Source organism: Corythoichthys intestinalis, chromosome 12 (genome assembly GCF_030265065.1).
Source record: "Corythoichthys intestinalis isolate RoL2023-P3 chromosome 12, ASM3026506v1, whole genome shotgun sequence".
Classification (NCBI taxonomy): domain Eukaryota; kingdom Metazoa; phylum Chordata; class Actinopteri; order Syngnathiformes; family Syngnathidae; genus Corythoichthys; species Corythoichthys intestinalis.
This window is the reverse complement of record NC_080406.1, coordinates 24,361,699-24,376,244: the sequence shown is the minus strand read 5'-3', so window position 1 is coordinate 24,376,244 and position 14,546 is coordinate 24,361,699. Positions and strand designations below refer to the sequence as shown.

Below are 14,546 nucleotides of genomic sequence, written 5' to 3'. Positions count from 1 at the left end.
TGATGCCTGTTTTGTCTTTGATGATAAATACAAAGCAGTGCTCACAACATCAGACAGGCCTTTGATTTAAAAGGACGTGTTTTAAACTAGGTTGGATTCAAAGTGGGGGTTAGCCGTTCGGACAACCTGCATGACTCTGATAGGATAAAGTAGATCCGGGGCTCCAGTTTGCACCTGTATATTATACACCAATGGTTTGTCTATGGGTTGCAGGAAAATAGTAGAATTCTCTGACCTCAGCTTCTGGACCTGATGCAATTCAAATTGTAAGAATTGTTTCTCAATATTAAAAAAAAAGTATAAGCAGTATGAACCTTTCAAAGTTTGATTTATTGAAAAGTATAACAAGAGCAGGACATAGCATTTATACAAGTATATGGGGTAGCGTAAGGCGTATGGCGAGGTAGATCCACATTGGTGGATTATAGCTAATAACTGGTCGCTGACCAAAACATTCCACTTCCAATCATAGGCGCTTCCAGGAGTTCACGCACAGCACAGAAAGTCTCGAAGTCTAATCTACGTCATGCTGAATCCATTTTTGGAGATTCTGTGGTTTCTTATGGTTTGATTTTGCAGTTTTAACTTTGTCAACACACTGCTTACTTCAACCACACTTCATGTTGTTCTGTCTAAACCGGAAGTTTGGAGCAGAAATTGTCATAGATGGCGCTGCCCATGTTTCGCTCAGGAAACTTGTCTATATATGTGTAACTCCATTTATATCTACTTAATACACTTTTTCCACTTTGAGACATAACTAAGATTCAGCATTCCGAGGCCGAATGCTATGTAGAGACTCTGGTGGGTTCCAAAACTAGGGCACACATAATGCACGTGGTCAAAAATGAACATTTTAAGCTTCCCTTAAGCACACACTAAGCAATCATCCCCACGTCTTTTTTTCTCCAAACACATTTCAAGTCTTGTTAATTAAATTTCATATCAGCTCAAAGATTAAAAATTTTTGAGGTGGTTTGAACATTTTAAATTGGAAAAATGATTGGAATAGCATAACCTTTCATTTTTTCAAAGGGCGACAAAGTGGTACAGGCCTGTTTATTAGGTATAGAAAGTTAGGTATACATTCTAAATATCTCATTGGTTACAATAGATGTCTTGGACTTGTCAGTAGAGTAGGCAGGTAGATTGTTGCGTGAAGAGGCACAGGCAAGACTGCAGTTGTTAACAAATTATTAATTATTTCTGTGCGACCCGGTAGCATACACGCCACGAACCTGTACCGCTCCCCGGCCCGGTGGTTGGGGACCACTGCTGTGGAATCCCGATGTGAAAAGAAAAGTATGGATACCAGGTCAGACAGAAGAAGCAACTTAAAATAAATCTATTATCTTGGTTCCTCCCTGATTGAAATACGTCCCCATTTTCCAGACTAGGATATCTCGCCAGTTAATTGAGCAGCAGGATTTAGTCGAGTGCTATCACTAATGATTGCCAATTAGTCAGTCCGCTCAATGTGGAGCCCTGTCTTTGTTCAACAACGTGTTTTTGTCTGATGCAGGCCATGGCTCACTTGTTCTTCTGCATCAGCCTGACAAAGCTAGCAAAAGCACTCACATGGCTTAGCTACAAAAGCAAAAATGAATTTTTATCTTACATTTCATAAACACGACCCATTTTTCCCCTCTCTATATACCGTATTTTTCGGACAACAAGTCGCAGTTTTTTTCATAGTTTGGCTGGGGGTGCGACTTATGTGTGAAATTATGAACACATTATGATATCATTTCACAAGTTATTTTGGTGTTTTGGAGTGACACTGATGGTTTGGTAAACTTGTTAGCATGTTGTTTATGCTATAGTTATCTGAATAACTCTTAATCGCTATGGCCACGTTCACCGTTCTGCCTTTGGCAATGTGTGTTGAATTGTATTACCGTATTGGCCCGAATATAAGACGACCCCGATTATAAGACGACCCCCTCTTTTTCAAGACTCAAGTTTGAAAAAAGACTTTTTGAACACCAAATTAATTTTTATACAGAAACGACCACGGAAAGCTTTTCTCTGACTGTGAGCATTTTTTAGGCGATCTTTTTGAGCTCTCCATCTCCGTACATTACACTCTGTGACACCATATTTCACAGCCGCTTTGCAGTTGTTTGAAGACACCGCCTCATTTATCACCATCAACTTGAAGTTTGCGTCATAACTTCTCCTCAGCTGCCGGTGTTCTGCCAAAATATGCTACATCGGCGAAACGTCCTACATTAGTCGAATTTGACACCTAAATTACTACCGTGCGCTCTAAACTTGTTTTGTTTAGATGCATACAGGAATAACGTACTAAAGAAATGCCTGCAGAAAATACTTAAATGTAGTTATATCAAATAAGGACGGTTTAAATACGCTACGTGACTAATGTGGTCAACTGCTTCAAAGCTAACACAAAAAAACACAATGGTTAAAAGTATGAGAGGGTAATACATGCAAAAAGTATCTTTGAGGCTGTGAAAAGGTTCTAAATAACTAAATAAAAACAAAAATAGTGAGTACTCACCGCTTCCAACCGATGTGCGCATGCGTGTGAATGCATACGCAAGCGCCCTGAGCATTGTGTAGGACGTTTCGCCGCGTAGTAAGGAATGGCCGAACACCTGTTAATCTGGCCAATCTTCGACCCACTTTTCTCCAAAGTGTCGCGAAGTTTCTCCATTTTTGGTTATCTCTTCTATTACCGGTATTTTCTTCTCTTTTCCTTCTTACCACTTTCTTCTTCGTGTCAGGGGTTCGCTTTGGCCGCCCGAGTCGCGTTCAGCATTCGATTCATTGATGACTGGCGCCATCCAGCGTCGTGAATGGGTATATGTCTAGGCCGCAGTTTTTTTATTTTATTTTTTTTTTTTTTTTTATTTTTTTTAGGCCGCAGTTATAAGACGACCTCCTCTTTTTCAATCTTATTTCAGTGCAAAAAACATCGTCTTATATTCGGGCCAATACGGTATTTACTTTTTTATATTGAAATGTATGTTTTTAGTTTGTGGCGCTTTTACACCCAAGTGGGGGCGCACTCGCACCTCTTTACGCAAAGAGGAGCGCTAACACGCCAGAAGAAGACGGACAGCTACGCAGCTTCTCTGAGCGAGTGAGAGAGAGAGAGACAGAGAGAGAGAGAGAGAGAGACGGCTGCAAACCTACGTTCATTGTTTATGCTTATAAAATATCTCTACAGAGGCAACGCCTGTGTGTATCATCTTTTCTGTTGTTGTTGTGTGTTTTCCACCTGCGATCAGACACTTAGAGCCAGTTGTGTGGTTGTTTGAACGATGTGCTAATGCTAGCGAACGAATGCTAACCGTTCGTGTCATTGCTGTAATAGCGCCTAATTATCATTTATTTACGTTGATGCGAACCTGTTTGGTATCGAGGACGAAATTCATTCAGCAAATTATACGGACGTCCAGCATCGTCATTTGGGAGTTTAGCTCGCTGTATAGCCAGGACCAAGCCGTAGCCACCTGGTGAGGACAGTATATTCGCATTTCTTTGTTCATGCATCATGTATCATCATACTGTACACTTATTCAGCATGTTGTTCTCTTGTATTTTTATATTAAATTGCCTTTCAAGATCACATATCTGTTATATTTGTTGGATTTTATCAAGTAAATTTCCCCCAAAAATGCGACTTATACTCCGGTGCGACTTGTATTTGTTTTTTTCCTCTTCGTTGGGCTCCGTTTTATGGCTGGTGCGACTTATATTCAGGTGTGACTTATAGTCCGGAAAATACGGAACACAAAATCTTTCCCTTTTAAAATCAACTTACATGTGTTAGTAGTGAGAAGAAGAAAAATCATTCTGTTTTGAAAACATTGTTTTAGCACAGCTTTCCTACTATAAAGTTCTCTTTTTGTGCGAGTCCTATAATTCAGGAAGCTTTTGTGACCAAAAAACAGAATAAATCTTCACCCTTTATAGATCAAATTACTGTCTTTTGTAGTTTAAAAAAATAATAATAGTAATAATTTCACTCCATAAGGACCTGGAATCTACACATGTTGGCATCACATTTTGGGCCATGTAGACAACAATATAAATTAACATAGTTCCCGTTGCCGTTCTTCATGTCAGGATCCCCTCCTCCTCTTCCCCCAGCAGCGTCGTCACTGTCCTGCAGTTCCCTTCGGCTGGGAGACCTTGTTCTCATGCTGCTGCTTTTCCCCCGGGGTCAACTCCTCTTAAGAGTCTTGATCCGGCTTTTTGAGTTCGGACGGCGGGCTCACGTTTAGACAGGCGACACTGGCGACCTGAGCGGCCATGATATCCCCACTCGCTAGCCTCCCTACTCTTTTTACAGCGCCCTTTTTTGACGGCAAGGCGACTCACTCAGGAGTAAAGCCCGAGTTGTCATTGAATATAACGGCATTTAACACAACGTACCTCACAGTATCTTATTTTTTACTTCATTTTATTAATATGACGTATAATACATGTCTTTGGATAGTTATTTTGAGATTTAGGGGTATTTAAGAGGTTAATTCCGATTTAAGCGGAAAATCGGGTTAGGTCACCAGCATAGGAACAGACTCGTTTGTAACCTGGGGGACTACATGTATTTAAATCATAGTCAGCGATTGACAATGATGCACGTCCAAGTCAAGTCCAAGCCAAGTCATTTGAACTGGAAGCATAGGCGGAGTTTGACTTTTAGGGCAGGGACGGCACAACATGTTGATGACCCCAAAACGCAGTGTCAGCAATAAAATTAACTTACAAGAATATTTAAAATAATAAGTTGACAGTGAGCATTTTTTTCCCCCCATCATTCTTGAGGGGAATTCTAAATCAGGCTGCTTAGGCAATACTTTTCGCCAAGATCGTCATCCATTGAATTTGGTACGCCCGCCGATGTCGTGCCAATGTAAGTACTCCAGTCAAAAATTGTATCCCCTGGGCAGAGACATATGGAGGTAGATTTGTGTCTTTACTATTCAATCCCCAAAAAAAGTTGCTTCAATTAAAAAAAAAAAAAAAGCTTCAATAAAAAAAAAAAAAAAAGTTGCTTCAATCAAAATATATATTTTGAACCAAAAAAAGTCGCTTCAATTTAAAAAAAAAAAAAAAAAGTTTCAATGCGAAAATAAATTGGAAACTCAAAAAACTAAAAAAAAAATGCACGTGACAGCTATTTTTCTTTGATTTTTTTTTTTTTTTGTTTGTTTGTTTTTTTTTGATTGAAGTCAAGTTTTTTTTTATTGAAGTAATGTTGATTTGTGTTTAGGCTACTTTTTGGCTAGGACATTTTTCTCTTTATTATTCAATCCAAAAAATAAGTTGCTTTAAAAAATATAGATTTTCAAAAAGAAAAATCACTTCAATCAAATAAAGAAACATTTCAATCATGGAAAAAAGTTTTTGAATGTGAAAAAATATTTGAGATTGAAAATTTTGCATTTAACACTTAATTTTTCATTGAAAAAGTTTTCTTTGATTGAAGCAATCCGTTTTGTGTTTGGGCCATATTATGATTAGGACATTGGTATCTAAATCATATTGCTTTACAACTGTTATATATATAGGAAAGTCAGTTACATGCAATGACACTTTTCGGCCACCAGGCCCCCCCTTAAAATCCGCGTATGACTGGAAGGACTATCAGGCAAGCTCATGTTTCTGTTTGTTGGAGCTAATGAGTTGAATGACTGCATAATAAATAAAGATTAAATAAGGCCATGGCCAACAAATCTACTTCAATACAGTAATGAACTTGTGTATGCATGTGTATATGTCATACCTGGTGACAAATTCAGCAAAGGGGATACGGTGTGAGTAGCCTTGGCGGCGGATGTTGACAGTTTCCAGAATGCCTGTATAGCGCAGCTGCACCATCACTCTCTCCTTGCAGAAGCATAACGCCCGCCTGTCGTCGTTGGGCTTGATGCAGCGGACGAAGTGCGGCTGACCCACTACCATCTTAGATAGTAGGTCCATCAGCGAGTACTGCAAATGACATTGCAACAGTGGTCAGTATCAAGACCCCACAGTGCTGAGGTCAGTTTAATGACAACAGGGGACATAGTGGCAGTATTGTAATTCTCATTTGAGTGAATTACAGACATTGATAATTGTCGTCTTTGTAGAGGTAAAAATTTAGTTTTTCAAGCAAGTACAGTATGTCAATTTCTTGATTGTGAGAAACACGGTTCGTGTTTTGCTGTGTTGACTGGCTGGTCACAAACTTAGTGTGGCTGACACTTGTTGTTGATGGGATGATCACCTGTGTCACACACACATCTGCTGCCTTGTGTCTGTTTCTCCAAACATCTGTGAGCAGTATGACGCAAACCATGAAACAGGTAGTCCAAGTAAGAGTTAGAAAGCTTTTAATGGAGATTGTTTACAGTAGGTTTACAAAAGGTATTTTTATATAGTACAATGGCTTTGACACAAATGGGAAAAATAATAAGGTTTTCTGAAATCTACAAAAATAGTGTCTAAAATGAAGTGTCTAAAGTAAATTACGTTTAATTAGGTTAGAGGAAGACCACCGGACCTTGTGGCTGTTTATCTTCATGTAAATTGTTATGGCAATTTTTTTGGGATTGTCCAGTAAAAATCATATCTGAGTTTAAATGTTTTAGCGACGCTTCAATGACAATTACAATTCTTGCACACAGGTGTGAACACTTTGATTGGAAGAAGGCATTGTTACACCCACACCACCACCCCCACCACAGGAAAAAATACACCTAAAAGCCCAATAAATGCATTTTACGGACCTCTAAAGTCTATGCAAAAAAGGGGAGAACTAAGAAAAGAGATTAAATGTAAAATATCTTTCACTATTGCAGGGACCTAAAGCACATTTGTTTTATTTGAAAACAGACAGTATTTCTGATTCTTAGCCTCAAGGTGATGTTATATATTTTCGACCCAAAATACAAGATGGAAGAGGACTAAAAAAAAAAAGCTAATTACGATGTATATTTGTGTGTGTGTATACACTCACCGGCCACTTTATTAGGTACACCATGCTAGTAACGGGTTGGACCCCCTTTTGCCTTCAGAACTGCCTCAATTCTTCATGGCATAGATCAACAAGGTGCTGGAAGCATTCCTCGGAGAGTTTGGTTCATATTGACATGATGGCATCACACAGTTGGTGCAGATTTGTCGGCTGCACATCCATGATGCGAATATCCCGTTCCACCACATCCCAAAGATGCTCTATTGGATTGAGATCTGGTGATTGTGGAGGCCATTTGCGTACAGTGAACTCATTGTCATGTTCAAGAAACCAGTCTGAGATGATTCCAGCTTTATGACATGGCGCATTATCCTGCTGAAAGTAGCCATCAGAAGTTGGGTACATTCTGGTCATAAAGGGATGGACATGGTCAGCAACAATACTCGGGTAGGCTGTGGCGTTCCAACGATGCTCAATTGGTACCAAGGGGCCCAAAGAGTGCCAAGAAAATATTCCCCACACCATTACACCACCACCACCAGCCTGAAACGTTGATACAAGGCAGGATGGATCCATGCTTTCATGTTGTTGACGCCAAATTCTGACCCTACCATCCGAATGTCACAGCAGAAATCGAGACTCATCAGACCAGGCAATGTTTTTCTCATTTTCAATTGTCCAATTTCGATGAACTTGTGCAAATTGTAGCCTCAGTTTCCTGTTCTTAGCTGAAAGGACTGGCACCCGGCGTGGTCTTCTACTGCTGTAGCCCATCTGCCTCAAAGTTCGACGTACTGTGCGTTCAGAGATGCTCTTCTGCCTACCTTGGTTGTAACGGGTGGTTATTTGAGTCACTGTTGCCTTTCTATCAGCTCGAACCAGTCTGGCCATTCTCCACTGACCTCTGGCATCAACAAGGCATTTCCGCCCACAGAACTGCCGCTCACAGGATATTTTTCTTTTTCGGACCATTCTCTGTAATCCCTAGAGATGGTTGTGCGTGAAAATCCCAGTAGATCAGCAGTTTCTGAAATACTCAGACCAGCCCTTCTGGCACCAACAACCATGCCACGTTCAAAGTCACTCAAATCACGTTTCTTCCCCATACTGATGCTCGGTTTGAACTGCAGGAGATTGTCTTAAACCATGTCTACATGCCTAAATGCACTGAGTTGCTGCCATGTGATTGGCTGATTAGAAATTAAGTGTTACGGAGCAGTTGGACAGGTGTACCTAATAAAGTGGCTGGGGAGAGTATATATACAGTACCGGCCAAAAGTTTGGACACAACTCATTTAATGCAGCACAAATGAAGGTCCCAACCACATTTTTTTTTTTTTTGCTGAGTACATAATACCACACGTATTCATTCATTGTTTTAGTACCTTCAGTGAGAATTTACAATGTAAATATTCATGAAAATAAAGAAAATACACGAATGAGATGGTGTGCCCAAACTTTACAAATATAGTCCTGTTCACCATTACTGGCACCCTTTCATTTTTTTATTTTTTATTTGGCATAATCTGTACAACATCTTCAGGAAAAACAATGAACATTTACAAATGTAAATATAATCAAGATTTCCAAAGTATATTGTACAAATAAAATAGATTTTAAAAATATATATTTTACATGATTATTTTTTTCAGAGGATATTCCAAATGATATACCGTAATTTTCGGACTATAAACCGCTACTTTTTTCCTTAATTTTAAATCCTGCATCTTACAGTCCATTGTCACAGCGGCGTCATAAGACCGTCATAAATGGTAAATGGTGTTACACTTATATAGCGCTTTTCCACCTTTCAAGTGACATGACACTATCATGGGCATTACTGAATGCTTATGACAGATATCTTTAGGTGTCATCCGGCAAATTATGTCACTAACTAACATTTATGTCCAGCTTGGATCTTTTTCATCCATTCAAAAGTGAGATAATTTGCCAGATGACACTAAATGACATCTGTTATAAGCATTTAATAATGTTCATGACAGTGTCATGTCATAAATTTGATTGTCTAATGACCGTCTTATGGCGCCACAGTCAAATAAAGTGTTCCCAAATACCATAACTAGCAATTAATGAAACAACTGGAACAGTAACTGAAGAAATAATAAGCACAGAGCATGAATTTTGATTAGGGCTGTCAAATGATTAAAATTTTTAAACGAGTTAATCACAGCTTAAAAATTAATTAATCGTAATTAATCCTAATTCAAACCATCTATAAAATATGCCATATTTTTCTGTAAATTATTGTTGGAATGGAAAGGTAAGACACAAGACGGATATATACATTCAACATACTGTACATAAGTACTGTATTTGTCTAGTATAACAATAAATCAACAAGATGGAATTACATTAACATTCTGTTAAAGCGATCCATGGATAGAAAGACTTAGTTCTTAAAAGATAAATGTTAGTACAAGTTATAGAAATTTCATATTAAAACCCCTCTTAATGTTTTCGTTTTAATAAAATTTGTAAAATTTTTAATAAAAAAATAAAAAATAAACTAGTAGCTCGCCATTGTTGATGTCAATAATTACACAATTCTCATGGTGCTTAAACCCATAAAATCAGTCGCACCAAAGCGCCAGCAGAGGGAGACAAAAAACACAAGTAACAAGTGGCCATGACACTGTGCTGTCATTTTAATCTGTTTGAGCGGGGCATGTGCGTTAATTGCGTCAAATATTTTAAAGTGATTAATTTTTTAAAAATTAATTACTGCCCGTTAACGCGATAATTTTGACAGCCCTAATTTTGATTGTTATTTACATCGGTAGCGCTGCAATTCATGCTAGGAGGCATGTTGGACAACAGCAGTGTTGACAGCAGGTGGCAGCAGAGGTTGACCGTTGCAGTGATGGCCAAATTAAGCTCCTTGAAGCAATGAAGCTTTGCAGCCAATTGGTTTGGCCAAAGCCAAAGTTTCATGGTGGTTCATTTTGTCTTATGACAGTCTTATGATGCCGCTGTCAAATAAAGTGTTACGGGTTAATATCTTTTGGTGTAAATATTCCATAATAGAGTGAGGACAGCTGCGGCTTATAGTCCAGTGCATCTTATCTATGAACAAATGTCGTTTTCGTGTCAAATTTGGTGGGTGCCAGTAATACAGCGGACTGTACAACTGGATAAACACTACTGAAGAGAACAGTATGATTGGATCAGAAACAAATTGTAAATCCCTAATAATGTAAAATATGAATGTACAACACAATTTCATGTTAGAAAAAAGAACCTACACGGAAATAGGAGGCCACAGTCTGTCTCCTCATGTTAGTTGTTTCTTCCGGGTGTCGCATCATCTCCATGGTGTCCACCTGAGCACAAATACCCATAATGAGCATTGACGAGCAGACCGGAACCGGCCCGCCGATGCGGCGTGTTTGAATTCACTGCTGTTTATTCGCATTGCGGATTACAACGGTGAGCTCCAGAGACATAAAGGTATCATTACAGCAGCTGGAAACAGGCCAGTGGGGAACGCACAGCTGTACTAAGTGTGGTGTCTGTATAACACGGGCCCATAAACAATTAAAGCTAACAATCTAGGGAATACGCGGGCGCTGCTTTGGGGCATGGGAGAATTGCCGAGCAGTCTGAATAATGAGACTAGCCGTCGTCAAGCGTACAGCCATCCCGATCCCTACGACGGATTAACGAGGACACAATATAAGCGTTCTAATGGCTTTGGCAGTTCATGGCTTCATCAAAATTAATGAAGCGATAGATATTTTATGGTAAGCCTACGTGGCAAAGTGCATATCTTAATACTTTAGTTCAACAGAGAAAGAAAGGTACGTCGAAAAAGCTCTCTGCGTGAGCTACATGAACGAACGCAGGACGCCTTTGAGAATTTCTGATCATTCGCAAGTACAAAGGCTTGACTTGTACTTAAAATGGCTTAACTAGCTTCGCTTTACTTTATTCTGCTTGTTCTGGTGACTTGTTCTAACAGTCACTTCCACTCAACTTTGCATTCTAACTTTGATTGTGAACATGATGGCGTATATATTACTAGAAGCCAACTGACTATTAAAATGTTCTTTTCTTGTTTCCAGAATATCTGAGAAGGTTCAAACTGCCGAAAGACAAATTTTGATTGTCGTTTCCAAGTTGAAGAAACAGTCTAAGTTTGTATGAGAGTGAAGTTCAAAAGTTTGATCCTAAACTCTCATTATGCAAGCACTTGAACAGGTGTTAAATAAGGCCCAGGGTCTAGATCTGGCCCACCATAAAATTCTGTGTGGCCTGCAAAAGCAAATCACACGCATTGACTTTATGTTTCTTGCTAAAATACCAAAATTCCAGATTGTTGTGGGTTGAGCTATTATTAGTTCCAATGAAACTATTCTGAGTTTGCGTAAATTTCAGCAGATTATGGTTTATAGTTCCAAACTCTTGCATGATCAACACTGACTAACCCCAAAGCCTTACCTTCAAGAGGTATTTGGGAGACTGAGTACAGGAACGTGTAGGAGGAAAACATGGAAACAAAGAGAAAGACAAGTGTAAAGACAAAAAAGTAAAATTGAACAGTTGGAGAAAAAAACGAGATAAAGTTTTTAAAAAGGGTATAATAACTAAATTTGGGAACCAGTGTTGTTACATGTATAGTATAGATATTCCGAGTAACGGTATTTGTATTACGATAGGGGCATCGTGGTTCGGTGCATGCAGTCAGACGGCGAATATGTTCAAGTAAAAAAAAATATATATATATATATATATATGTCAGAGTTAGTTGTCCTCTACTCCAGAGAGCAGTAGAGGTACAGTGGGGCAAATGAGTATTTAGTCAACCACCAATTGTGCAAGTTCTCCTACTTGAAAAGATTAGAGAGGCCTGTAATTGTCAACATGGGTAAACCTCAACCATGAGAGACAGAATGTGGGGCAAAAAAACAGAAAATCACATTGTTAGATTTTTAAAGAATTTATTTCCAAATTAGAGTGGAAAATAGGTATTTAGTCACCTACAAACAAGCAAGATTCCTGGCAGTCAAAGAGGTGTAACTTCTTCTAACGAGGTCTAACGAGGCTCCACTCGTTACCTGTATTAATGGCACCTGTTTTAACACATTATCCGTTTAAAAGACACCTGTCCACAATCTCAGTCAGTCACACTCCAAACTCCACTATGGCCAAGACCAAAGAGCTGTCGAAGGACACCAGAGACAAAATTGTAGACCTGCACCAGGCTGGGAAGACTGAATCTGCAACAGGTAAAATGCTTGGTGTATAGAAATCAACTGTGGGAGCAATTACTAGAAAATGGAAGACATACAAGACCATTAATAATCTCCCTCGATCTGGGGCTCCATGCAAGATCTCACCCTGTGGCATCAAAATGATAAGAACGTTGAGCAAAAATCCCAGAACCACACGGGGGGACCTAGTGAATGACCTACAGAGAGCCGGGACCACAGTAACAAAAGCTACTATCAGTAATACAATGCGCCTCCATGGACTCAAATCCTGCACTGCCAGACGTGTCCCCCTGCTGAAGCCAGTACACGTCCAGGCCTGTCTGCGGTTCGCTACAAACCATTTGGATGATCCAGAAAAGGACTGGGAAAATGTGTTATGATCAGATGAAACCAAAATACAACTTTTTGGTAGAAACACAGGTTCTCGTGTTTGGAGGAGAAAGAATACTGAATTGCATCCGAAGAACACCATACCCACTGTGAAGCATAGGGGTGGAAACATCATGCTCTGGGGCTGTTTTTCTGCAAAGGGACCAGGACGACTGATCTGTGTAAAGGACAGAACGAATGGGACCATGTATCGAGAGATTTTGAGTGAAAATGTCCTTCCATCAGCAAGGGCATTGAAGATGAGACATGGCTGGGTCTTTCAGCATGACAATGATCCCAAACACACAGCCAAGGCAACAAAGGAGTGGCTTCGTAAGAAGCATTTCAAGGTCCTGGAGTGGCCTAGCCAGTCTCCAGATCTCAACCTCATAGAAAATCTGTGGAGGGAGTTGAAAGTCCTTGTTGCCTAACGACAGCCCCAAAACATCACTGCTCTAGAAGGAGATCTACATGGAGGAATGGGCCAAAATACCAGCAAAAGTGTGTGAAAAGCTTGTGAAGACTTACAGAAAACGTTTTGCCTCTGTTATTGCCAACAAAGGGTGCATAACAAAGTATTGAGATGAACTTTTGGTATTGACCAAATACTTATTTTCCACCATGATTTGCAAATAAATTCTTTAAAAATCAAACAATGTGATTTTCTGGGTTTTTTTCCCCCCACATTCTGTCTCTCATGGTTGAGTGAGTATTTATTTTTGCACTATTTCTATAGATGGTTTGTTTTTTTTGTTTTTTTCGGTTTTGGAAAGATATTTGCACTTTTTATTTTATTTTAGCCAATACAAAATATATCTTATGTGGGAGTGTATGTTCACTGGCAATGATTTAAAATTAACTGTGTATAATCCAACATTGAAAATGGATACAATCTAATTCTTATTAAAAGGTTTCCAGCTGGCAAGTGCCACCTGACTTTAACTGTTACCAGAGACTTTATAATTGTACTGACGGGTCACATCCGTCAGCCACTGCACAACGCCTTCAAGTAGGGGGCTGTCCTACAGTCCGCTTCAGTTATTCGCAGTTGGTCACAGTTAATCAACACATGCAGGGATCCAACGCCGGATTTAAGTTGAAAAAGTACGAAAGCTGTACCGCATACAAACAGGAAGGATTTTCTCAGGAGTGATTTGTTCGAGGATTCAAGGTAATTATTATATTTTTTGTACCATGCATGCATTTTGAAACCTTGTGAAAAAAATCAATGGGAGAAATTAGCCGTTACAGCATTGGCATTATACTAGCAATATTTGTGTAAAATAACTGCTAACTAACTACACGTTTTTTTTTTTTTTGCTTATAACTAAGAATCAAGACTGTATTGTGTCCATATCTATGAATAATTCAAGGATTTAAGCATTTATCACAAGAATTTTCAACGAAAAAGCTCTTTGTTTACTTATGGCGGCCGCTAATTTCCTTACTGGCAAGCCTCATAGTTCGCAATATTTAGATAAAATAAATGCTACCTGCACGTTTTTTTTTTTTTTTTTTTGCTTTTAACCAAGGATCGAGACTGTTAACGTCCATATCTATAAAGAATTCAGGGATTTAAGCATTTATTCACAAGAATTTTCAAAAACGCTTTTTGTGTTTCCACTCAGTCAGCTTTGACGGAGATAGGCTCCCTATAAATTGGCCCCACGCCCCATGTCCTGTCAATATATTATGAAGTCTATGCTGTTACCTCAGTCGGTCCCTACAAAAAAGGGCACGTTGTCTATTTTTGCACTTAAACTGTGAATTATTGGGTTGTTACAACAATAAAAACACAAATTCACAAGTTAGCTGTTTTCTTCTAATTATTTTGCACTTCAGTAAGACCTGCTTTTTCAATTTAGCCAATGGAACAAACTTAAATTTTCAAATTCTATGATTGAAAAGCCTTTTTGCTTTACCTGTTGTACAGAACCTGTACCGAACACTGACCCTTGCACCGAGGTACGTACCGTACATTGACTTGTATGTACAGTTATACCCCTAGTAGATAT

At 39.1% G+C, this 14,546-nt stretch overlaps 1 protein-coding gene across 2 annotated transcripts in view; it reads right to left on the bottom strand.

The window, feature by feature from the left end:
- The window catches only part of myo3b (myosin IIIB), a 266,663-nt gene that overhangs the window by 142,495 nt on the left and 109,622 nt on the right, over positions 1–14,546 (bottom strand). For both annotated transcript variants that reach the window (XM_057851974.1, XM_057851973.1), the window contains 3 exons: positions 11,390–11,410; positions 10,195–10,272; positions 5,759–5,964 (listed from right to left, as the gene is read on the bottom strand). In XM_057851974.1, coding sequence (XP_057707957.1) covers positions 5,759–5,964; positions 10,195–10,272; positions 11,390–11,410 — 305 coding nt within the window. The remainder of the gene's footprint in view (positions 1–5,758; positions 5,965–10,194; positions 10,273–11,389; positions 11,411–14,546) is intronic.